General features: G+C 30.9%; 1 protein-coding gene across 3 annotated transcripts in view; it reads right to left on the bottom strand.

Annotated features, from left to right (window-relative positions):
- Positions 1-25,849, bottom strand: part of LOC126745931 (adenylate cyclase type 5) — a 652,711-nt gene that overhangs the window by 68,237 nt on the left and 558,625 nt on the right. For all 3 annotated transcript variants that reach the window (XM_050453997.1, XM_050453996.1, XM_050453998.1), the window contains one exon: positions 17,051-17,184. In XM_050453997.1, the coding sequence (XP_050309954.1) occupies positions 17,051-17,184 (134 nt within the window). The remainder of the gene's footprint in view (positions 1-17,050; positions 17,185-25,849) is intronic.

The raw sequence follows: 25,849 nt of genomic DNA, 5'->3' as shown, positions 1-25,849 counted from the left end.
CCGCATGTGCTCCAGAATGGAAGGGCGTAACGTAGATGTGACTCAAAAAGGGCATAATAAACTGTTTTTGATGTTTGAAAACTTAATTCCCTGGAAACTGATCTTAAGGCAAAACATGCTGAACTTAATTTTTTATATAAGGCATCAATATGCAAGTCCCATTTTAGGGAGTAGTCAACATTAAGTCCCAAGAACTTCACAGATTCAACGACGTCCAAACTGGTGTTGTTAAGTACAAAGGGTTGAATAGTAGTTTTATATGATAAGACTTTAGTTTTTGAGACATTTAGGTACATAAGATTAGAATCGCACCACAATTTAATGGTAATTAAGTCATTAGAAATAGTAGCATGTAGTGCCCTAGCATCCGGATTGCTCCATGTAAAGCTAGTATCGTCAGCAAAAAGACAGATTTTGCCACTGATGTTAAGATTGGCCATGTCATTTATAAAGATCAGAAACAAAATAGGGCCCAGGACTGAACCTTGAGGTACCCCACATTCTATTGGTTTGCAAGAAGACTTCGTCGTATCCTATCGTAAACCACTCAAGGGGCGTTCCTCTGAACCCATAGTGATTCAATTTTTCAATTAAGATGTTATGGTTTACACAATCAAAAGCCTTGGAGAAATCAATAAAGTTTTGGTTAGTGGTAAAACTGTCTCGTAATTTAATTAAATAATACCAAAAATTGTAAAAATGTGTTTTCATTTATTGTTTTCGTTGATAAACAGCATGGTATCATTGGAACGCTTCTATTTAAGATTTTAGGGATGCATCTCACCCTGTTAAAGGGGTTCGAATAAGAGTGTGATAATATGTTTATTTCTGTTCCCTCTTTGTTTTATAGAAACTGTTTTCAGCGTTTTTTATTTAATTTTTGATCCTAATATATTGACATTTTAAGTCACTCTGTGATGCAATATACTTAATTTGTGTAGAAAAATGGGTATAACCAATTTTTTTTATAATCAAACTTAAATGTTTAAAACATCCAGGACACCATTTTTTTACTTATATTGCAAAATGCATTCAACGCATGCATTATACACATATACCAGATAGAGTAATTTATTATGCTGTAGTGTAATTAATGAAGTCTATTTTCTGTGTTTATCCCGAGAGTAGATAGGTGAGTAGATTAGTGGGTTTGTTAGAAGTATAATTTGGGGATTTTCATGAAAATTTCCACTAGAGTGCATTAATGTAAGATAAACAATAGAGAGGGAGAAAATTAATTATTTTTTTTAGAATAACATAGATACAGCAAATTAAAATTTATTATTATTCTAGATTTTATTGTATGTCAATTTAATAATAATAGGTAAATATTACAGCTTGTAATGCAATAAATTTTTAAAATTATTAGTAGTAATGACAGAGCATGACCAGCATCTTCCACCAACTTCCTTAACCTTCATCACTATCCTCGACCACTATCATTCACCGTCTTATATTCTAGGCGGCCCGATCTTCTAATAAGGCCTTTCGGCTAATAATACCCAATTCCTCCTTTGCGGAATATCTCCGGAAGATATTTTTATCGAAAGCCCACGTTACCATGGCAGATGATTCCATACCTCACTACCTTTCAAGCCTACGTAGGATGCCAGATGCCTCCTTCTGAATCTACAGAGAATAGTCAGGGAGCCCCAGTCAGCGGTGCCAGGTCTACCGTTTTTGCGGTAGATCTACCATTTTCATGCTATAGCTATCGCCCTACTGCAAAGCTATTAATATCTACCGTTAAAACTTTAACCCATACTTTCAAATTAATTTACAAAAAAAGTAGAGAAACATTATAGAATAATAATTATTACGAATAATTACAGTTTATTGCGAGATTGAATCATGAAGCGACATCTAAATGGTAGCAGCCACACTTCAAGTTCCATAACCGTCTTTGCATTTTTTTTTTTAATTATAATAATACAGGATAGCGAAGCGCACCAAAAAAACGCAAAGCCATAAAGAAATAGCAAACTCTTTTTTTTTATTTCTTTTATCAGACCAAAAAGCATATCCAGTTTGGAAACAACTAGAAAAAAATTAGAGTGCTATATTTTAGCATTTATAGTGGCACATAATTTGCCTTTTCGAATACTAGAACATTTTCCATCACTTATTTCCAAGGTATATCCCTATTCCGAAATTGCACAAAATATGAAATGTTGAACAGAGACTACTGCCATAGTTAAAAATGTAATTTGCCAACGCATTCTAACGCATTTTTAACTTTAATTAAAAAGAAAGAAGCACAACATATTTGCAATAAAATGTTTTTGCATCTGATGGAGCAAACGTCATGGTTGGTTATGTCTGGGCTTAAGATAGATATTCCTCACATTTTCCTCATGCAGTGTATACAGTTTTGCTTTATGTGCATCTAACGCATATTTTAAATTGCCTATAGCTGTTGAGGATAATAATAAACTGTTATAGTGTAATAGTCCCAAAAGGGTAGAAATTCTTAAAGACTTAAAAATTCACACAAACCAAAAATCACAAAATACTGCAGTCGTTTTATTACAAACGCATGTATTACTCTAATATTTTGTTGTTAGCAGGATATTAAAGTAATACGATGCATTAAAACTTTATTATATATTTTATTATTATTTTATTTACTTTATTATTATATTTTTAAAGCATATATTACTGTTTTTTAATAGTTAATATTTAATACTAAATAAAGAAACGCGGTCTACCAAGCCCAAACCTTATAATCTTTATTCTCGAATGTACAAAACAAAACCCTTTTAGACTCTTTTATTAAAAAAACACGTTTTGATAGCCATAAAATCAATGGTAAAAATCCAGACAATTTTATTACAAAGCTAGTTGAAAATTTATATTTGGGAGCTACAAGATAGCACAATACATTTTAAATGAAAATTTGTAGAAAAATTGCACGTACGGGAAACGTCTCGATTTTTACATTAAGGCAATATGCTAGAGAAACGATTTCAACTAAATCCCAAGCAATCTTACAAAATTGAAAAACACCTCAAATTCTAATATTATTATAAGATTAAGAGGAAAAGATTGTTTCTATCTAAAAGCAGCCAAAGGAAATAAAGTTATTTTAAACAAAGCAGAATATTTTAAACGAGTTGATGATCTTATTGAAAATGGCCCGTATAAAAAGATTACTAAGAACCTTTTGTCACGAATGATTTAGCGGGTTAAGAAGCATGAAATGAATGAAAAAAACCTTGTTTCCTCTTCAGATAAATTGAAGTTACAACTGTCAAACCCAACAAATTTAAAATTATATTGTTTACCAACAATTCATAAGCCTGGCAATAAAATGAATGATTGTTTCCACTAAAAGCAATTTGAGATATTAAAATTACCTTATGAATATTTTTCAGCCAAGTTTCAAGAAGTTAAGAATTTATTTCAAAAGTTAATAATTTAATTTTAACGACGTTTCTACTTTGTTTTCAAGTATTTCTCTACCAGAAATTCTAAAATATCTGACTCAATTTTTGGCAAGTAATATTTTAGATAATATATGACAAATAATTAAATTAACAAAACTTGGTTTCCCACAAAACGTTTTTAAATACAAGAATTCGTATTATGTACAACTTGATTATACAGCCATGGGTAATTTTGCCATTGCCTGTCTCTCTTTCTCACAGACCTCTTCATCAACCGTTTCGACTTAAATGCAAAAAATACATTCCAATACTTTCGACGAGTTTGCCGTTTTCGACAAAAGCAAATGCAATATTAATTGTTTTGTAGAATAACTTAATAACTATTTCTCATCCATTAAATTTAGTAGCTAGTGACATTAATCATTGTTTTCAACATAAAATGGCTAGTATGCATTTCTAAATAAATCGTTTACTCTTATGTCCTCTAAGTAACAGTTTGAATAAAGAAAAAGAAACAATAAAAACAATACTAGGACAATGATTATGACGATAGGCTTATTGATAAGCTGATTATAAAATATAAGTTTAAAGTTAATTAGAACTAGTGTTTTGTGTCTAAATTGGTCAATTTCTGAAGAAAACTATTAGCCACCTTCCTAATAAGGTACTATATAGTTACCCAACTACACATCCGTCACTAGAGCTACGAACCAAGCATACATTAAGATCCCGTATATTAAAGGTTTATCGATGTAGTTAGGGTACGTTATTTAGCAACAAGAAAGGTAAAACTCCTATGCATTTGCAGTCAGATGCAATATGCAAAATTTCTCCATCCATATTATTATTGTAGAGCCCTGAAGGTTAATTCAATATTATTCGAAACGTTGGTCAGAAACAAATAATTTTCTTTAGAAATTGACCAATTTTCCAACAAAATACTACTTCTAATTCAAATCATTGAATAGCAATTGACAAGAATATTTATAGTTAATCTTAATAACTACTATATTTTAAAAAAACGAAAATAACCAAACTTTCGTTACAATACCACATAATCCTAACTTGGCAAAATGCTTTGATTTGGTTTTTAAGTGTTTAGTTCTAAGAATAGTCTATCAAAATTTGACCAAGTTAGGAAACCTTTCAGGAAACCCAAAAAATAAAATCAAGACCAATGAAAAGTCGGGGATCCATGAGATTAATTGTAACGAGTACCACAAGATACATAGGGCAAACAAAAAGATCAATTGTCACATTTAAAGAACAAGTAGCTCATATGAAATATGGTAATGTTAAAATGTCAAGTTGAAAAATATCAGAAACAAACATATGCAGCCTTTTGAATATGTTTCAAATACTAGTCATTTTATAGGCATAGATAATTTAAAAATAGTACGACCAGTTAGCACCAATTAAAAATTAAATGCATACAAAAACTTGACAATATTCAAAAATTATAACACGTGTTGAGATTAAAAATAAATAGTTTTGGTTATTGTTTTTTCGTGATTTAAGACCAGAGATTCCAACTATAGGGCTATCATTGTACTTGTTATAGGTATTTTTTCATTGTAAAAAATATAGAAAAAATAACGTGAAAGTGGACATAAAGTTCAAAACCCGCGAAAATTATAAATTAAAATGTATATAAATATGAGATATGAAACAGGAGCCATCTAGTGAACCTGGTGCAGTAACATTAAGCTTTGCCCCGTGTATCAAGTAAATAGCCTCAAGTATTTCAAGTATTAGTTTTGTGTTTAATGAAATTGTTTTCTAAAAATACGAGTTACGATTTATTAAATAAAAATTTACCACTCGTGGTGAATGTGAACAGTGAATATTTTTTCTTCGTATTTTTATACAATATTTCATAAAATGTGAAGAAAAATTAATTTATAGTGATTATAATATACTTAATTACCTAATTTTTTAGTCCATGATTAAAAATTCTTGCTTAGATATGTTTTGCTGGTACCAATTAATAAAGAAAAACTATAATATTTAACAAAACTACTTAATCTTCTAGATAACTCTAAATATTTATTTTTAAATATGTATCCTTTTTTAAAATATATATCTTTTATTAGTACTCAATTTTGTTTCATCATATCGGAGAAAAATGAACATTATTTTGGTAAATTTAATTTAGAAAAATTCTAGAAAATTTACTTTTTACTAGATATTGCCGAACTGTTCAAAGAGATGTGTCCAAAAACGGTGTATATAAAATGTAATACGGGAATCGCATCTGATTTGGTCAATCAGGATCAAATTTGTAAATGATGCATTGATATGGGGTCTATAACCATTCTTTTAAAAACAGAAGAATTTCCAAAATTAAAAATCATTTAAGACTTTTGAGAGTTTTGGTTAATGGGATATTTTTTAAAATGTATGCTTTCTGTATTTTTTTGTGAGTTTTCCATAAAACCTAAAAAGTAAATGTATATCGAAAATTAATAATTGTATTCCATATACGAGAATAAAGTGTAAAAGGCCTAGTTTATGAGTAGAAACGTATCATCCATTTTTCTCTAAGAGACCAAACGAAAACAAAACAAAGGTAAGAACACAAAGTCACGGTCTCATCAAATCCATATAATTTTTTAAAAGCTATACGTGTTTCGCTTTTATCGGAGCATGATCAGGCCTAGACCTACACAGATCACATTATATCCATGTTGTAATGTGATTTGTGTAGGTCTAGGCCTGATGATGCTCCGATAGGAGCGAAACACGTGTAGCTTTTAAAACATTATATGGATTTGATGAGACCGTGACTTTGTGTTCTTACCTTTGTTTTATAGTTTGTGAGTTTCCTTTTTATTATAGAAGAAATTCACTCAGCCAATCGATGTATTTTAGCTTAAAGAATTTAAAACTCCTAATAAAAAATCAATTGCATAACAGACTTAAACGATGCTATAAATGTTGCCTTTTTTTAAACACTCTAATCGTTATTACATTTTTCTATTCTATGGTCAATTCAGAGTTTTGCAATAATATAAGTCTGTATTTAAATGTTTTTAAGTTATCAAAGAAACACATTTTCGGTGTATATTGTTTAATTAGATATGTTGATATAAAATACGGGTAATGCAGGTGATCACCTTAAAGTTCAAGTTATTAAAATGAAGATAAATTATTAAGATTATTAATTGAATGTTTTTTTAATATTAAATTTAATCCTGATTTCAAGTTTTCATTTCTTTTAGCCACTGGAACAAAAATTTCAAAAAAGGCTTTAGACATTTAATCTAATGCCAATAATAACTGTATCTTAGCGAATATGCTCCAACATTGTATTCACCATCTTGCTCATTTAACTCACATTTAACTCTAAATTGCTGTTTTGAAAGAGGTTTTTCTCTTGGTGTTTGAAAGACTTCTCTTACAATGTCTCTAGCTAAAATCAGTAGTCTAAAGCACTCGACAAAGCGATCTCAGACCTATATCCATTATTCCAGTAATTTCAAAAATTTTAGAGAAAAGTTTATTCAACCACATATTTATAATTTTTTTTTATCGCAATTACCATAATTCCGCAAGGTCAGTCTGGCTTCCGAGAGCAGCATAGTTTTGTTAAAAGTTACCTAATAAATTATTGAGGCTGTGGGTAGAGGGTAATACAAAAACGCTCGTATCGCTTGACTTTTTTAAAGCTTTCAATACGTTGGATCACAGCCTACTTTTACCAAAATTGGCCTATTATGGATTCGATAACAATTCATTAAACTTGTCGTAGCAAGTATTCTGTAATGTGCTACTCTTGAAAAAATAAGGAAAAAATCGTTTTGCATAATTTACAATCATTTATGGGGAACCCAGTTAAAAATAAAATCTTGATGTAATTTTTGAATATAACTTAAAATTAAAAATGCACATTTCTGACGTAATTCAAAAATCCTATTTTGCGCTCAAATAATTGTACGCTAATAAAATTATTATTAATTACAAAGTAGGGAAGAAATTATGCGAGTATTTAGTACTTTACCTTTTATGAACTACTTCAACATTTTTTATGTTCCTTGTTTAGATAAAATTACTTTGTATCATTTGCAGAACCTTTAAAATCAGTGCTGTAGATTTATTTTTAACTTAAGAAAATATGATAGTTTCAAAGAAAAATTGTACTTTTGGATGATTGTGTATAGAAAATCTTTTTTTCATCAGTTGGCTGTTTTTATGCATCAAATCTTTGGTACCTTCTCCCCTGCTTCTTCTATCTTCGTAAAAAATTCTGATTTCGAATAGATGTGAATGACGTTAATCTAAAATATATAAATAAATTATCGGCTCCTCGTATTTACTTAACCTTATTTCACGGATGTTTTCTTTTTATTGCCATTTCAGTGTATATTAAACATCTGAATTCGCTTAAGCGCATGTCTCTTGCTGGCTATAAGATAAAATCAAAGTTGCATTTCCTCATATTACGGAAAATCTCTATATAATTTACAGACGAAATATATATATTTTTGTTCTTTGTCATTGCTTATTTTCTAACTCAAACAAATTTTATCTTAAGGTTTTCATATTATCTACATGTTTTAATAATTGCTATCTATATAACTTATAATGTTTTTTTGTGTTCTTGTAATTCTAGGTTAAGTTGATTAACCCTAGGCTCGCCTAAATAACTATATTATTTTATCTATTTACTTATAATAATAGAACAGAAGCATATGCGTTAAATTTAGAATAATTTTGTACAGGTGGTTCGAAAATACCACCAAGACTTATAAGTAAACCATTTTCAATATACTTGATAAACCACACTGTAAATTAAAGTAAGCACTTATTCGACATTACATAGTTTTTGTCTTATATTTAGGCTCAGATTCGGCTGGTAAAGAACTGCGATATAATTTTGGAAAATCCTGTATATTTAGGAACAATCTAGATTTTTCATTAACATCATCTCATGGACTTGTTTAAAAACTCCTATAGTAGATGTGAATGACTTAAGAAATCGGATAATGGACATTTGCAATAAATGCAATAATAACATATTGACTACATATGTGTATTTTGCCGCAAGGTGGACGTTTTGCTTATTTACTTTTTAAGGTAGAAGTTGTTTCTCATTTTTTACAGTTTTTTTACATAATATTGCTTTAAAAATTCCTTGAAAACGATTATGAGTATTACGAAAACACCCATAACTAAAAAGTTGTATCTATATCTGCTTAATTAAAAAAAATTATAAGAACTACTAAAAAAACTAGAAAACTATCAAGAATTAAAAAACATAACATACCCGGTGGTGCATTGCCAAATTGACCATAGGAAATCCCATAAAAATTATGATTCTTACAAATATTGGCTTCTCTGTATATTTTACAGAAAAACTATATAAGACTTTTCTAAAGGTGCGAGTAAGATAAACCACCATACCAAATTTCATTACGTTCTAATAAACGATTTAGAATTTATTTGAGAAAAACTAAAATATGAAACCACCAGCCAAATTATCAAAATATTATGTCAAAGTGTTGTCATCTATTTATTTAATGGTAAGTATGAATAATTATTACAGTAATTAGAAGAAAATAACTATAAATAAGTGGTACTACATTAGGAATATTTCTCGAAAATTCTCTGAAATCCTCTCTGTTAATTTCCCTAATAGGCATTTTCCAAGTAAAACAACAGTGCAGAATATTTTTAATAAGTTTGAGACTAACGGTACAGTAATTAGTAAATGCAAATGCTCAGAGCAAAACAAAAATGATGGTAGAGCTGGAACAAATAATTCAGATTCTGAAATATTGTTTCATTTGAAAGTTCAAAATATTCGTTACTGGAGTAAAGAAAACGAACACAGATATATTCATACAAGGACTCAGTACCATCAAAAGGTAAATGTTTGGGCGGGTATTGTTGGTCATAAAATTATTGGACTTTTTTTTTGAAAAAATATTTGGGAGAAGACGTATTTTTGGAACTTTTAAAAATCAAATTAGACCAGCATTGGAAGAAGTTGCACCTAAAAATGAAATTTGTTTTCAAATGGTTTACTATTCTGCGCACAATTCGCATCATGTCAGGGAATATCTTCAAAACGTATTTAATGGACGCGTAATTGCGCTAAATTACACTACTAATTGGCCAGCCAGGTCTCCGGACATTTCACCAAACGACTTTTTCTGTGCGGTCACATTAAAAGTATTATTTATAAAGATGTGCGTTATCAACATTTAGAAGAGGTAAAGATAATAGTTTTAACGGCATGTAATCAATTAATTGCATATCAGCTTATTTTCTTGATCTGGTAGTCCTTTTTACGCCAAATCTAAAAAAAAAAACGAATTGCTTAGAAGTTACAGGTACGTTTTATTCAATAAAAATTCTATATTTACTAAACTATCCTATATTTTTGTTACAAAGAGAGTAGTAGTAGTAGTAGTAGAAGTAAGGGTGGGGAAGCTAGAGCTCGGCGAGTACTGACTGCCAATGCGCGGTCTTCACTGAGTCGGCCGGTCCTTTTAATAAAGGCTTGCACGTTGTCCCAGGCCAGATCATTAAGATCTTCCCGTTGGAGTGTCGTTGCTCTGAAAGTTTTCCTTCTTAGGCGACTCCACCTATCACAGATATCCAATATATGGTATGAAGTTGCTTCCCCTATACCACAATTCGGACAGAGCGGGCTTTCTCTTATACCAAGAAAGTGTAGATGCCTGTTTACACAGTTGTGCCCAGTCAGGTTTGCCACCAAGTCTTTGATACTCTGTCGGGTCTTTGCTAGCAGTCTTTAGAGCCTTTATGGTCTGGTATTATTTCCTTGGCCTGTCTAAATTTTTCTGTCCTGTTCCTGGGAGATTTGTTTTTTACTGAGACGAAGATTCAGGAACTACGAAGGGGCTAACGGAACCTTGTCTAGCCAGTTCGCCGGCCCACTCATTGCCCTCGACACCCTGGTGTCTTGGGACCCACCTCAGCCTCAATTCCCTGTGTGCAAGAATTTTCAATGCGTCTCTGCATTTCTGGACTAGCGCTGAGCTGTCCCTGGGTTTCTGGGTCGCAGCTTGACTATGAGAGTAGATGTAAGTCCCTCCGTTACCTTCCAATGCTTCTCGTTTGTTTGCTACTTGCTACTTCCGCTTAAAAAACTGTGGTGTGTTTCCCTAGCGAAAAGGATCCCTGTGTGTTCGTTTCCATCCTGTACACCACGGCTACAAAAAGAAAGTAATTCGTTATAAAAGGTCCGTAAATAATAAGTTTTTTGGAACCTCCTGTATAACTTCTATTTCGATTTAAAATGTCCCTTTTCTAATCAAATCTTAAACACCCTGTAAGGTAGATTTCCGAACATAGTATGTAGGTTTATATGCATAAATAACATGTCAATGTGTTCCATTCGTAGCATACTAAACTAAAATTAAAAATATTTATAACGGTTTTCACTCAGTGCAGATATTCTATATCTACATATTGTTGTTCAATATTTCTGCGCTAGAACCACTTTGCGTTCTGAATAATAAGAGACTAATACCTAACAGTGAGAATACACATAAATGTATTAAAAAATCACTATCGTTAACGTCCCGCGTATCTCGCTGTTACTATTTGAGTCAGTTTTTATAAAATTATAATTTAACACAATGGATATTCGCCATGCAATGAGTCAAATTGTAACTCAGTTATTTTTAATATAACTAGAATGAGGTTTTCATAAATCATTGCTACTTTTTTATAAGCCATTTATAGATTTTTTCCTAAGCATCTTTAAGTTTTGTCGCATACTCCTTAGCTTTAAAGCCTAGCGATATTAAAAAGGTATTTTTTATATGTTTTATTATAGATTTCAATTTCAATTCAAATTTCATAATGGCATCTTTCCAGCATGTTTGAAAGAGGCAGTGGTTATCCCTCTTTATACGGGTGGAGATTTGAGCGAGCCTTGTAATTTCCGTCCAATTTCTATATTATCTACCCTCTCCAAGTTAGTTGAAAAAGTTGAAAAAATCAGAATTTTGTCTTTTGTGCAACATAATTGCATTTTATCTGCAAATCAGTTTGGATTTCAAACGAGAAAAGGGACTCATGACGCTGTTTTTGGCTTTTTGGAGAGTGTCTATGTGTCCTTAAATTCTGGAGAGTCCGCGGCGGCAATGTTTTGCGATTTATCCAAGGCATTTGATTGTGTAGATCATGGAATACTGCTGTCTAAGCTCAATAATTATGGCTTCAGAGGTGTGGCATTGCAATGGCTGGAATCCTATCTGTCTAATCGTACCCAAAGAGTTTCAGTATCTGGATGTTTATCCGATTCCAGATCCCTTGATACTGGAGTACCTTAGGGTTCAGTATTAGGACCGCTATTATTTTTGCTCTGTGTAAATGATTTGGGTTCATTAAAACTGCAGGGCAAAGTGGTTCAGTTTGCTGATGATACCACCATTTTATGGAATCATAGAGATTCTTATAATGTTATAGCCCAGGTTTTTAAGGATATTAAAATTTTATCGGAGTGGTATGCTGCAAACAGGCTTGTATTTAATATGGGCAAAACCTTTATTATGGGATTTAAGTGTGACGTTCAGGGCCTTATGTTTAGTGAAAACTCTCCCTTACAATACAAAGAAAGCTGTAAGTTCCTTGGTATAACCATTAATGGTCGCCTTCGCTTCGAAGATCATATCCTAAATCTTGCATCAAAATTATCCTCTGGATGCTTTGCAGTAATAATGGCGGGGCATGAGCTGGGAGGGGATTCAAAAAAAGGCAGTTAGATACCTATGTTCCGCTGGGTTAAGAGATTCTTGTAAACCTCTCTTTGTATCTCAAAAAATCCTAACTCTTTTTTCTCTTTTTATCTTAGAAACAGCTACTCTTATTCATAAATGTCCTAAACCTCCCTCTAACACTGGTCATATGACTCGCCAGGTTAACGATTTTCCCTTACCAATCCCTACATTCTGCCTCACCAAGAACTCACTTATATACCTTAGCAAAAAAATTTACAACCATGTTCCTCTATGTATCAGACAAATTTTAGAAGTTGAGAAATTTAAGAACAAATTAAAATCACTTTTATTATCCAGGGCATATTATAGCCTTGACGATTTTTTTAATGATACCTTTTGACCTGTGCTCTGACATCATTTTAGTTTTGTTTCCTATTAAATATTTTAATTTACTTCCTCTAAATTCTGTTTTACTGACAGCTTTACTTATTTTTTAATCAAATTTATCAAAAAGATGCTTTTTTTTATTTTTTCAATCTGTTTTGTTATAATTAATTTTGATAATGTGTGTAAATTTTATGGTAAAATGATTTAGATGTTATGTTTGTTTGAAATTTGAAATTTCAAGTAAATTTGGAATTTTTTAGTTTTTAGGATGCTTGTACACAAGATTTTGTTTTGTCTTACGTAATATAGCACATTTTCTTTCTTTCTTTCTTTCAATAGTATGTTTAATACTTTTTTAGTAAATTGTTTCAATAAATCAATTTATCATTTTACTAATCTATTGACTTACCGTTTTTTGACATGACCTTAAAGAAAACAGGTGTATTTATCACTGAAATTATTTATCAATCCGATAAATTCTTTTGGTCATGAAAGATAAACATTTACATTTTTATTCTTTTTTGATTATTTTCGTTTGGAATGGAATTCGTTTCAATAGAGTTTGGATGATATGATCCGAAATTATTTAAGATATTATTTAGTGAACTTTCAGTTCAACTTATCAGCCAATGTCACTAGGTATTTAAATCAGTTAAAATTTATTTCGATAATACGCAAGAAAAACGGCAGAAGTTTTTATTAACAGAAATCCTAATTTTAATGTAAGTTACAGATACATTTTGAAGTTAGTAGCAAAATTTACTGAAACGGGTTCAGTTGGGAGCAAAAAAAGGGCAAATCTGCGTGTTTTAAATGAAGATGATCAAGTTGAGATTTTGGGAACATTCGTTGCAGAACCACCAATTATCTCCGTACTTAATGTAGCCCTTCTAACTGGAATATCACATGAAACTGTACGAAAAGCATAAAAGTTAGATTAATATGATCCGTACAAGATTATAATACACCTTAATAATCACTCATGAAATTTTGGTAACCAACGTTTGCTTCAGTGGTGAATGTATCTTTTTCCTAAACGGCCATGTTAATAAACAGAATTGCCAATACTAAAGTGATGACAATCCCCACATTTTTTGAAATTGTGCTACACAGTGGCCACAAAAAACTAACGTTGGCGCGTATTCTCTCAAATGCTGTTATAGAACCGTTGTCACCTACGTGAAGATATTATTGATCCTCTAGATATAACTGAACTGGAAAATCAAGTGGATGGTAACATTTCGCAAGAAAACGAACTACACTTTCAGCAAGATGGAGCTCCGCCGCATTATTTTTGGCCAGTGCGAGTGGTTGAATAACAGATTCCCTAATCAATGGATTCATAGAAGGGGACCGATAAAATGGTCTGCTAGGACATCAAACTTAACGCCGTTAGATATTTTTTTATGGGGTGTTACGTTAATTTTTAAGTATTTATTATTTTTACAGTGTTAATAAAATCTTGTAAGTAATTTTATTTAAGTAAATTTAAATACCCAAAATGGTGTAGTGAGTGACCAATATAACAATGTTGTTATTCGAAATTTTGCATTCAGGATTCCTAATTATTTTAATAGGATAAAATAAAGTGCTGAGGTGCCAAAATGTAGAGAATAAAATGTTCTTGTAAACGAGGTATCACTCAACCCCTATTGTGATTGATGGGGCAAAGTGATTTCTACATAAAAATTGTTCCCTCTCGATAATAAAATTGGCATGACCTAGCTATTTTATAAAAACCTATCCCGTTTCGAGATAATAGGGCTGGGAAGTTTTCAAATTAAGACCCTGTATACAGGATGATTATAAGGATGAATTGCATGGGGATCTCGAAAACGGTAAGGGATACGCAGTCGGTTAAATTAGAGAAAAGTTTACAAAAACAAGCGCAACTCGATCCATAAAATTGTGCCACAATTGAACTCCATTAATTAAATACAGTTTCAAACATTTTAAAATTCCAATTACTTCCGGAGATGTCCGAAAAAAAAAACGAAATTTGAATTTGATGGTTTTTCTTTTTTACCAGCTGTTAAATAGTTAACAGATACCAAAAAACCGAATGCACTTTTTCGTTGCGACGTTTTTGTGCGTTACAATTTAATGTATAGATAGTTTAAATCCGACGTTTCGTCTCTGAGTTATCATTATCAAATTTTATTTTTTATATGAACCGAAAAAACTATCTATCTAGTCTATTTAATGAAAATTACAACGATGTATCACACATACTATTTAAAAATGTTTTACGCTCTAAAAGTCACTTATTATGAACATTTGTTGTTTGTATCATAGTGCGCCATGAAGGAGCATTAAAAAAACATTTAGCGCTTACCCATATTAAAAAAAAAAGCAAGGATTAGGGAGTTAGTTAGTTAACTAAAGCATTTTGACATTTGCTCTCAGCCTTTATTTCATTAAAGGTTCGTCTTCGAAAGTTTTTTTTGAAATAGCGTTAGTTTTTAATTAATTAAATTATAACTTTAACAAATTAAATTACAAAAAAAACATTAATAACATAAGTTCAAATATTTGTCCACTAGTTTCCATACATAGATAAGCTCGTCTAATAGTTGAGTTTAGTACGTTTATAAGCATATCAGGGGTTATGCTATTAATAGCTTCGATCACTAATACTTGAACTTCCTCTTCACTCTTAAAATTTCGCCCATATACATAAAATATATTTACATATATTTTATGTTGGTCCAAAGGCATTAAAACTGCCATTCGTGGACCCCACTGCACATCATCGTACGTCGCTAGGGACCTACTATGAATTTTTTAATTTAAATAAATTAATTTAAATACTCTCATACTTCTCTGGAATTATGAGCAGGCCCATCTTGTTAAAACCAATAATCTCTAATTATTCCAAGTGGAAGGCTGTCTAGTTGCTCTTCTAAATCATTTTGAAGCAAAGTTAGTAGGTGACGATTAGATGTCAGCGAACGGTAATAAATAAATGGCCCTAATATGTTTGTACCTAAAATGCCTAGCCAAATATTAAAACCAATTCAATGTTAGTGTCTGGATTCTTTTTTTTCTCGTGGGTTTTCTTGTGACCAATAATGGGAATTAAAACGATTAAAAATTTAATTTTTTGTAACCATACTTTCATCTGACCATATTACCTTGAAGGAAAAATTAACGTCTTCTTGACTTTCTCTGGTGTACCATTCACAAAATGTCAGCCGTCGAGTATCATCCTCGGGTCTGAGATCTCGACTAACTTGATACTTAAAACGCTTGTATTTGTTTTTTTTTAACAAAATGAAGCGTTGATTTTGGCACTCCTGTATTTTTTTCTATTTTTCTTATTGATGTTGTAGCATCTTCAACAACTGACTGGACTGTTGTTATTTGTTGAGATTTTGAAGCAGTCTTCTTAATATAGAATGACCAGGTTTCTCTCAGGATACTTATTTTTAAACATGTTTGCACCGGAATCACAATTTTTCTGACACAAGATATAATATTTCACCATGTCCAGCTTTTCCTCGTGTGAAAATCCTCGTTCCATAGCAAAAATATTTAAAAAAAAACGATACTTAACAAACTAAATTATAAACTACACTTGGAAAATTATACTAGCCTAAATCAATAAATAACAAAAACAAATTAATTGAGAAAACACTATTAAATTCATTATATAAAAGTGCTCAACACAATAAATCTCAAGAAAAATGTTTGACATTAATTTGTTTATCTCGTCGCAATGAGTGAAAATTGTTTTTCTAGTGCCTACTTGTGCAGGGCATACTGGCCAATTCTGTATTAATATAAATAAGTCATATTAAAAAGAGGTAACTTATACTAAGTATGGCCGTTATTAGCATTAAATCTTTGTTATAGTAAAAGCTAAGAGCAAATGTTAAAATGCTTTAATCCTTTATTGCTCTTTTTTAATAAGGGTAAGCGCTAAATGTCTTGAATACTCTTTCATGGCCTACTATGACACAAACAACAAATTTTCATAAAAAGTGACTTTTTGACCATAAAACTTTTTTTTAATATTGTGTGATATATTGTAATTGTAATTAAATGGGCTTTCCTACTGAGAAAAGTAGTTTTTTTTCGGTTCACATAACAAATTTAAGTTGATAATGAAAACTCAGAATAAAACGATGGATTTAAACTATTTATACATCAAATTGTAAAGCACAAAAAGTGGCAATAAAAAAGGGCTTTCGGTATCTGTTAAAATAGAGCTAGTAAAAAATGAAAACCATTTTGCCAAATTTTGTTTTTTTTCGGATATCTCCAAAAGTATTCGGAATTTTAAAATAATTGAAACTTTATTTAAGAATGGAATTGCGCTTTTTTTAACTTTTCTCAAATTTAACCGACCTAGTATCTCCTACCGTCTCCGAAATCCGCATGCAGTTCATCCTTATCTTTGACAACCTGTATAGCGAATTAATATTATTAATTCGCTTTAACCCCACACACGATTGTATCATTTACTCTAACAAAAAAACAACTTAATGTATTTTACAACTGTACTCTTTTACAAGCGACGCGTTTATACACCCCGATACACATGAATAGAATATAAAACCATTCCAGTTAGTTGATTACCTGTCGCTTGTAGTTTCCACACAAAATCCAGGCGGTACGTTGCTTCAGTCTGTTGTCCGTGGAGAATTAAAGCGATCACGAATCCCGCCAGGATCACGATGTTCATGTAGTGTTGGGTCAAAGTATCGTCTATGCTGAAATTCCAGAAAAGAGAAACAATAAAACGACGAGTGAATTATTATGGGGATAGGGAACGATGGGATAATAGTCTTGTCTAGAGCTTTAAGTAAACGGGCTAATTGGCTTTTGTGTTAAATAAATAAATGAGGTTAGGTTAGCAAGATAAAATGGTAAGACCAGGAATTAATATAATAATATTTATTACTTAAATAATAACAATTATGCTACTAAAAGCTTTAATAATAATTTTAAAATTCCTTAATTAATTTTTTAATTATGATAATATTCTCCTGAATTATTTTAAGGACGATGAGGAAAATATGGTTTTTATTTCCTTATATTTTAGAAGTAATGGCCCGCGAACATTGCAAAAGAAGATATAAAAGGACACAAATTACAGTTGAAATAAAGCATCTTTTAAAAGAAAAAGTAATTCGACCGTACAGCGAGTTTTTATTACGTTCAAGGTATTTTGTTCTTGTTAATAAATTTTATAACATATTTTTTGTGAAATATACTTAAAAGGCTTTTTCTTCACGATAAAAATGGTTAAGCGAAAATCTGAGGCAGAAAATGATTTATTTTCCAGAAAACTTTGTTAAAGGAAGTTAAGATTGCGGTAGACATGACGTATTAAATTGGCGTGTAATAAATATTTTTCACTTCGCTTCATTTTTCAAATCTTTTACCAATCATATTATACGTATACGTCAGTTGAGCACGATTTAACTTTCTTAACTTCCAAAAAGCCTTTTTAAAAAAAATATTTATTTTAAAAATATAAATAACATTGTTTTTAATTAAATTATTTACGTAACTTCAATTGACTGCCTGATATAATGCAATAAAAATAGATTTGTTAAAATAAAATGCAAGATCAGTGGCTTCTATGGATGTACAAGTCTCAAATTTAACCTCGTAGGCTAAAGTGAAAGTTGAACGTCCCCAACATTGCTTGGTTTTAGATTGGTCGACTTTTATGAACATCATACTAATAATAATTAAGAATCAAAAAATATATTCCGTCCATAACCTAGAGATTTGAATAATTGATTGGTGCCCCACTGAGTAAAAGGTCGGATTTTACAAAATTTTATGTTTTACAGCAAGAAGTTCGCGCACCAAATTGATGTCTTTAAAGTGAATTTTAAAACTTGAAGATTTTTCACGGAAAGCGGGTTTCAGAATTGCTGGAAGAATTATGAATTTGCTGATTCATTGATCAGGAACTTTTCTTGATTGGGGACAATTTCGACTCAGGTCAAAAAAGAAACTGTCTTTCAAACGAACTGACCCAATTTGTTTATTGCAATTCAATTTAATTACCTCTTAGTTGGGAAGAATTCTACTACATTAATTAAATTCTTCGATGCGCAGAATCTTAGGTTCGGCGGTAACTGCTTGAACTTTTTTCCAGGTGGAGTATTTTTTATTTTTAAAAGCCTGTATTTCACAGGGTGCTTATTTATTTCTCATGTAGAATCATGTATCTTAGTATGGCTAAAATTTAATAAGTTAGAAAGTTTTATGTTAGAATTTATTTCACAATACTATCGCGTTAAACTGATTCTTATTAAATACTAGGGCAAAATAAAGATGATAATATTTAAAGGTGAAAAGTTATAATTGGTAATTTATTATTTACCATAAAATATTCTATATCGATAATTTTTAAAATTTTAAATGTGTTTTCTAATGTCATTCCAAAAGATAACTTGTTTTTATTTACTTTTTTTTCAAGTTTACGAAGTTCACATACATCTTTTATTCTTACAATTGGATGTATGTACATAATTGGATGTAAAACAGAATGATTAACTTTACAAAGGTCAATTATATGGTCTAAATAACCTTTGCTAACGAAATAATTATCCTTAAATTAATAAATAAGAAACAACAAATATTATTAAACCTATTTTCCAATATATTTTGATTAGTCATAATTTTGCTTATTGTAACATTAAATTGATCAAGAACATTTAAAGATTTTACAAACTACAGGCCAACCAAATAAACGTGGCCTCTGAGATGCGTAAACGGAGGAGTGAAAAAGCCAGTGTGTGCAACAGAGACGAAGAAGAGAAAATTAATACTTTAGGCAGGATGTGCTGTGTTTACACCCAGCATATTTTGTTCATGTTAGTTAGTACATACATATTTGATATACTAAGTGAAATAATACTTATTATTAATTACATATTACTATTTAGTTATTATGAAATAATGGTATATTTATATGTTGACTATACGAACAGTTAAATATTTACAATTGTATATTTTTTTACAAATGTTGCATGGCACAAAAAAAAGTATATCAAAAAAGTTTTAGATAGAATAATAGTAGTGATCATACTGACAATGTGATTTTTTTTTAAACCTGGTTAAGTATTTACAATAACATTCGTTTTATATAAATATTTCAGATGGCGTCCAATACTACGCCATCGCAGGTTAAAAAAACTTTGTTATATTAAATATTAATCTGTAGGTGTTTTTTTGAACATCCGTTTACTATATTGGTTTACATATTTTAAAAAATATTTTTTTTCTTAAAATCACGTTTTTTATTACATTATTATTCTCCAGTTACAAAAATATTTAAAACTATATACAGGGTGGTTGATGATAAATAAAATGCAATTTCACGAAATAAAATATTATTTATGAACACACAGTAAACATTTATAAATTAACATAGTTCTATCCTCTTCAACAGTTAGGCTTTGTGATCCATCATCTTCGTCAAGTTTCTCTATTCCAGACAATTCGCTATCTTCGTCATCCTCAGTGTCACTTTCTGTATCACTATTCGTTGAATCCAAGTTAATTATCAGCTGCTCGACAACTACGTCTATGGTTGGTTCTTTTTCTAAATATTCCTGTTCAAAACGTTTGGCCCGTTCACACCTAGATTTCCATTTTTCGGCAGAGAATTCTTCAAAAAAGGCATCACAATATTTTATAACTTCATTGAAGTTAAAATTTATGTTTTTTTTTGGCCACGTATGTTTTGAGTTCAGCCCAAACTAACTCGATCGGATTTAAATCGGGATGATATGGAGGGAGCCGTAATACCTCGTGACCTTTTGCGTTAAAGATTTCATCTATTTCATATTTTTTATATTTCGGCTTATGCAGCTTTATTAAATTGTATAGTTGCGGCTTTAATACATTATCATCATAAGGTATTCCCCTTAATCGTAACCAGTCTTGCATTTCCGCTTTCTTCGTTAAAGATGTGGGTATTTTTTCTGCTTGTTTCTTGTGATATGGAGCGTTGTCAATTACTACTACAGTTTTTGGTTTTAGATTAGGAATAAGATTTTCCGTTACCTATTTTTTATAATTATCAAAATTGATTTCGTGATGGTAGTCGCCGCTTGTGCTGTTTGATTTCCACCTTATGTATGCGTTAGGGATAAATCCGTTCTCTCCACCTGCGTGTACTATGATAAGGCGTGGTCCTTCTCCAATAGGTTTTTTGATCCCCTCTGAACTTTCATCACTCCATCCTTTTAAGTGCGTATATGGGAGGCATGAATATACGTTTCGTCCATGTAAATTATGTCGCAATTTTCCTCCCTATACTTTCGCATCCTTCTCAGAAATTCTATTCTAAGCAATCTTATAGGTTGACGTTTCATTAATATTTTCCGGTTATTACTAAATTTTCTCCAGCGAAAACCAATTTTGTGGATACTTTTACGCAGAGTCTCTCTACATCTATGATAGCCAGTGCCTTCTACAAATTTGCTGTGTATTGTTTTTAACGTGGGGACCGTCTTTTCTGTGATGTGATGGTGTATTACGGTTCTACGCAAAACTCCTAAATCAGCGTCGTCAAGAAGAGTGTTTGTTTTTCTCTTTTGACGTCTTTTTTTGGGTGTTGAAAACATTGTTGCTTCGCCTGTTTCCATTTGGGTTGCCTCCTGCTTAATTCTGCGAATACTCCTTAGGGAAACGCCCGTTACCGCTGCAACACGGTGTTGAACCTTTAAAAGAAATTATTATTTATAAAATCTGTCTGCCATATTTTAATTTTCCATTAAAGCCCTTTTAATTTTCTTTTTAAAGATGTATCACACTTGCAGAACATAAAAGTAATATACAGGATGCAAGCTAATAAAAAATAAATTTCGGCTGTAACAGTGTTAAAGTTTCCATATATTTTAAAAATTGGCCACTATCATTCCTTTATGAGATAAATTAGTTTTTTTTTATTTTAGGTGACGATAGAATATTTACATATTTTATATTATTTTATAAAAACATTTTTTTTAATTACAATGATAAAAGATCAGATAATAAGAATCAGTTTTTCACCCAGTAATTTTAGTAACTTTAAATTTAATGCAAAAAAGAGCAATATCCTATAGAAATTTGTTTATGCAAAAGAGTTAAGTAATACAAATTTTGCAAAAATATCAATATAAATTGAACCACAGCTTTATTTAGAAATGTCAAATTGTTAAAGTTTACCAAAAAATAATAAAAGCTTATTATTATTTGAAATCAAAAGTAAATTTATGAAAAAAAATTAAAAACATACCTTTTGTAGAGGAATACTAATTTCACCAGCAACTGCTTCTGCTTGCATGAACTTCAATACATTACTAATTATCTCACGACTTTGACCGTTCAACACTTTTTTCGTCATTTTACTTGTAAAAGGCATTTTAAAAATAAAAAAACGAACGAAAGGTCACTATTTTAAATTTTTCACAACTAACTTTAATACGCCGATGTAAACTCTGTAAACACTCCGAACGCACAAGTAAAAATGAGCTCTCCAGCTGGACTGGGGGTCTTGCTACCGCGCACCCGATTCTCAGAGGCCACGACTATTTGGTTGACCTGTAGTTCTTCTTGATTTTGTTCTATTTTGATTCACCTAGAATTGTCGCTTACTAATTTCAATACTGGCCCTAGTTCATTCATTAATTTAAAATACCTTATTTTTATTTAGACTCTCTTAGAATTTTAACCTCATTAACCCTTCAACGGCGAGATTCTTTATTTGTGTGAAAGTAATAAAAAGTAGGTATGTATATATTATTAAAGTAGTAACACATTATTTGGTTAAAAAACTAATATTTTTTACAAAAACTACTGTTACATATTGGTAACGCTACGTTTACAGTACATAAATACAAACGTAACATAACTACTTTTTGTGAAAAATTATATTACATTGTAAACATAACTCGACATCACATTTATTACACATGGTGCGGGTATTGGTTATGCAACCCTCTCCAGCACAACGACGTCTTTTATTATTTGGAATACTAGTTAGCAAGTGGTCAAGCCGATCATATCTTAAATTATCCGAAACCCTATTAAGTTTTGCACTGGATTTCGTTAGATTTAAGTTATTGGCCTCCCAGCTGAGTTGGGTGTAGTACCGTATGCAGTAAAATATGCTTGTGAAATATCTCTTCGAAATTCTAATTGACTAACTGGTGCTAAATACTTACAGTTTTTAGAAATGCATTGCGCATTTACCACTGCTACATCTAAAGATCAAGTAAAAATTGCCCACCATCACTTTTTTTGTCGGATTGAAATCTTGTATCCATCAGATCAGTTCCACCAATATAGCGATTACATTCAGAGATTACTTTTGGCTGGGGTACTTGAACGATTTTCTTTTCAACCTGATAGAAACCTTTCACTTCAACAGTTGGATTTATACCATAACATATAGACGCTACTGTCACCATAATTATCCATCCTACTACGACTCCTCGTTTCTTGTTTTTAGCGATCTGACTCTTTTGAGGTAACTTACAACTTTTTGGAACTCTGTTTTCTCTTATCGTCCCCGTAGCGTAGTAACCTTTCTGCTTTAGGTTAAAAAGTAAATTAAAATTACAAAATGACTACTATTATCCTATTACAAATGATTTTACTTTGACAAAAATATTGTCAAAGTAAAATCTAAAAACAAGCGTCTTCATGTTTCTGGGAAACTTATCCATCATGGACATCAATGGAGCAGCACACTTCGAAGCTCGCTTCGAAGCACCAACTCAGCTTTTGGCATTAATTATGTATCACTAAGATTATCCAACTAACTTACTAAAGGTAAAACTAACTTACTGTAATCAAAAATCCATTTTGGCCCTTTTTTTGAATTGTTAGGTTAAGTTCAACACCTAATTTCTGTAAAATGGCTGCACTTGCGGGTAAATTGGCGACACCATAGTCTTTTGACGGCCTTAAATGACAAACTGATTAACGCGCATGTTTTTCCCAATCACAACGGTGCGGTGTTGCCACTTTTATATACTCATTTCCTTCCGTTACAAATAAGCAACGTTAGCCGTTGAAGAGTTAAGAAAGTCTTTATAATGATTCTTTTCATTTTTCTAAAACTAATGTAAAAAAAAAACTAGATGTAAATTTTCATTTATTTTGGAACAAAGCAATTTAAGTTTATTTTGTGTGCATTAACATATTCCCTAATTATTAACTAATCAAGTTTGGTATCAACAGGACAATTTTCTGAATTATGATCATTAACTATATCAATTGGCTTAGATTTTGTAGACGAGTGGAGAATCATGCGAGAACAGAGTAAATATATTTTTTTGTTAATGCGTGTCTTTAAAAATTCGGTGGTATTTGAAATTTGAATATGCTTCTGGGCTTATGCTTTCGGGAATTTGAAATTAGTTTCAAATTAGTAATGCCTATTTTCATAACTAAATGCAGTTTTGGAAATGTCTCTTTCGTTCATTAGAAAATATTGACCTAGCTTATCGGGAAAATCTGTTATATTAGGTAGATAATAGGATCGACGATACCTGTATTAAAATTGTTAAAATGCATTCAATTAAAGTTTAGGGTACCACCAAACTTTGTCTTATTATATCCTAGAATAACATTTTTTTCATTTATTATTCAAGTTTATGAATGGAGGGATATCTGTATGTTTTTTTAATAAATGGATGTTTTATCTGTGGTTTTAATTTCGTGTGTAACTGGTTTGTAAACGTACGAGTTTTATTATATTCATAAAAAATTAGAATTCTTTATTAGAAAAAATTAGAAGCCTTATTTGTAAAATTACCGACAAAACCAATAGGTTTATATTATTTTCTCTCAAAAAATCAAGCTTATTCGGTTTGAAAAAATTTAATATAAATGTATATATGCCATTTGTTGCAATGGACAGACTTTCGGGAATTTCGCAATATCCTATTTTTATATCGGATAAAGGATAATTATTTTACACAGTTCTACACTCATTTAATTTGGATTTTGTTTTGTGCTTTGAAAAAGTAATTTTATTTTAGCATATGGAGTTTATAAGTAACCTTTGCCAAAATCTAAATTTGTATATAGAATATCAAAATTAGCTACTCCTAAGAATCAAAAATGTCATGGAATTGAAATAAAAATAAATTTAAACTGTAAAGATTTAGGTAAATTAGTAATTCTGGATTCGCAGCTAAGGGTTAATGAATGATGGAGCAGAACCGCTATTAACACAAAATATTAAATTACATTCGAAATTATAATGTAAAATAGTTTACTAGCGGTCAATAAATTAAAACCTATTACACGAGCTACTAAGGATTGGTTTCCTCTGGAAGTTGTACTGTAAATTTTTCTGACGTTTCAGGTTCTTGTTATTGATCGCGTGGAATCTATTTTGAATTTTTTTTTGTGAATGATTAGAGTTATAAGTTTGCATATATGGATTATTTCTAGAAGTATATGAGCAAAATAAATTCAATTGATGTAGTGTCATAAAATTAATATTTTCAATTTAATACTGCCTGGGAAAATCATGATTGAGGCAATCTTCATCTCCTTGATTAGCAAAATTTCTTTCACGAGTTAATTTAAGATTATCCCAAGGGCTCATATTTTAAACAGCTTATAAGAATCGATTAAATTCTGATTTGAAAGTCGGCTTATTATAATATAATATTAAAATTTCCTAACTTTATATTAGTGATTTTAGAACTAATCAATACAAGTCTTATATTATCTGCATTTGACAATGATTTAATAAGCTGTACTTCGATAAAGGCGATGGACATTTCTACAAGAAACAGTCCAAATTTTTGCCTTACTGCGGAAGTAGACTTGTAGACCATTGATAGCTATCAGCGATGAATCTCTAATAGTCGTCTTTTTGGTTAGCAATATTCAATAACACCCTCCGATTCACCTTTCACCAAGTTGTACAGTCCAACTAATTATTAAACCAAACCATTGTAGATATTCAGTACTCGATGCTTTGGTAATAGATCGAAATCCCAACTACCAACTCCACCATAAAACTTTCTTAACCTCCAAAACACCATTCTAAAAATATTATTTTTTTATGAATTTATATGTTAATTATATAAATTAATAAAAGCTCATCTTAGTTAACGATTTATAAACAGTTATACATTTTGCATAATAAAATTCGTCATAAAAACAAAATGAAAGTTACTAACAGAATAAAAAATGAAAATTCAAATTTTGCATTCGCACAAAAGTTCTGCTTGCAATACACTTCTTTTCAGGGATATTTTAGCTATTTATGTATCAAGGGCATTGTAAGGACGATAATGCCCGGAAGGTAGAAATAGTAGCCCGAGTAGGTTTCCGCCTGATGGGCATTAGAGTCTAACAATACTTCTTTAAAAGGATTTAATCCAAATATTTCTAAAATAG

This window comes from Anthonomus grandis, chromosome 16, assembly GCF_022605725.1.
Source record: "Anthonomus grandis grandis chromosome 16, icAntGran1.3, whole genome shotgun sequence".
NCBI classification, from domain to species: Eukaryota; Metazoa; Arthropoda; class Insecta; order Coleoptera; family Curculionidae; genus Anthonomus; species Anthonomus grandis.
Note: the sequence above shows the minus strand (reverse complement) of the source record. Positions and strands in the feature narration are given on the sequence as shown.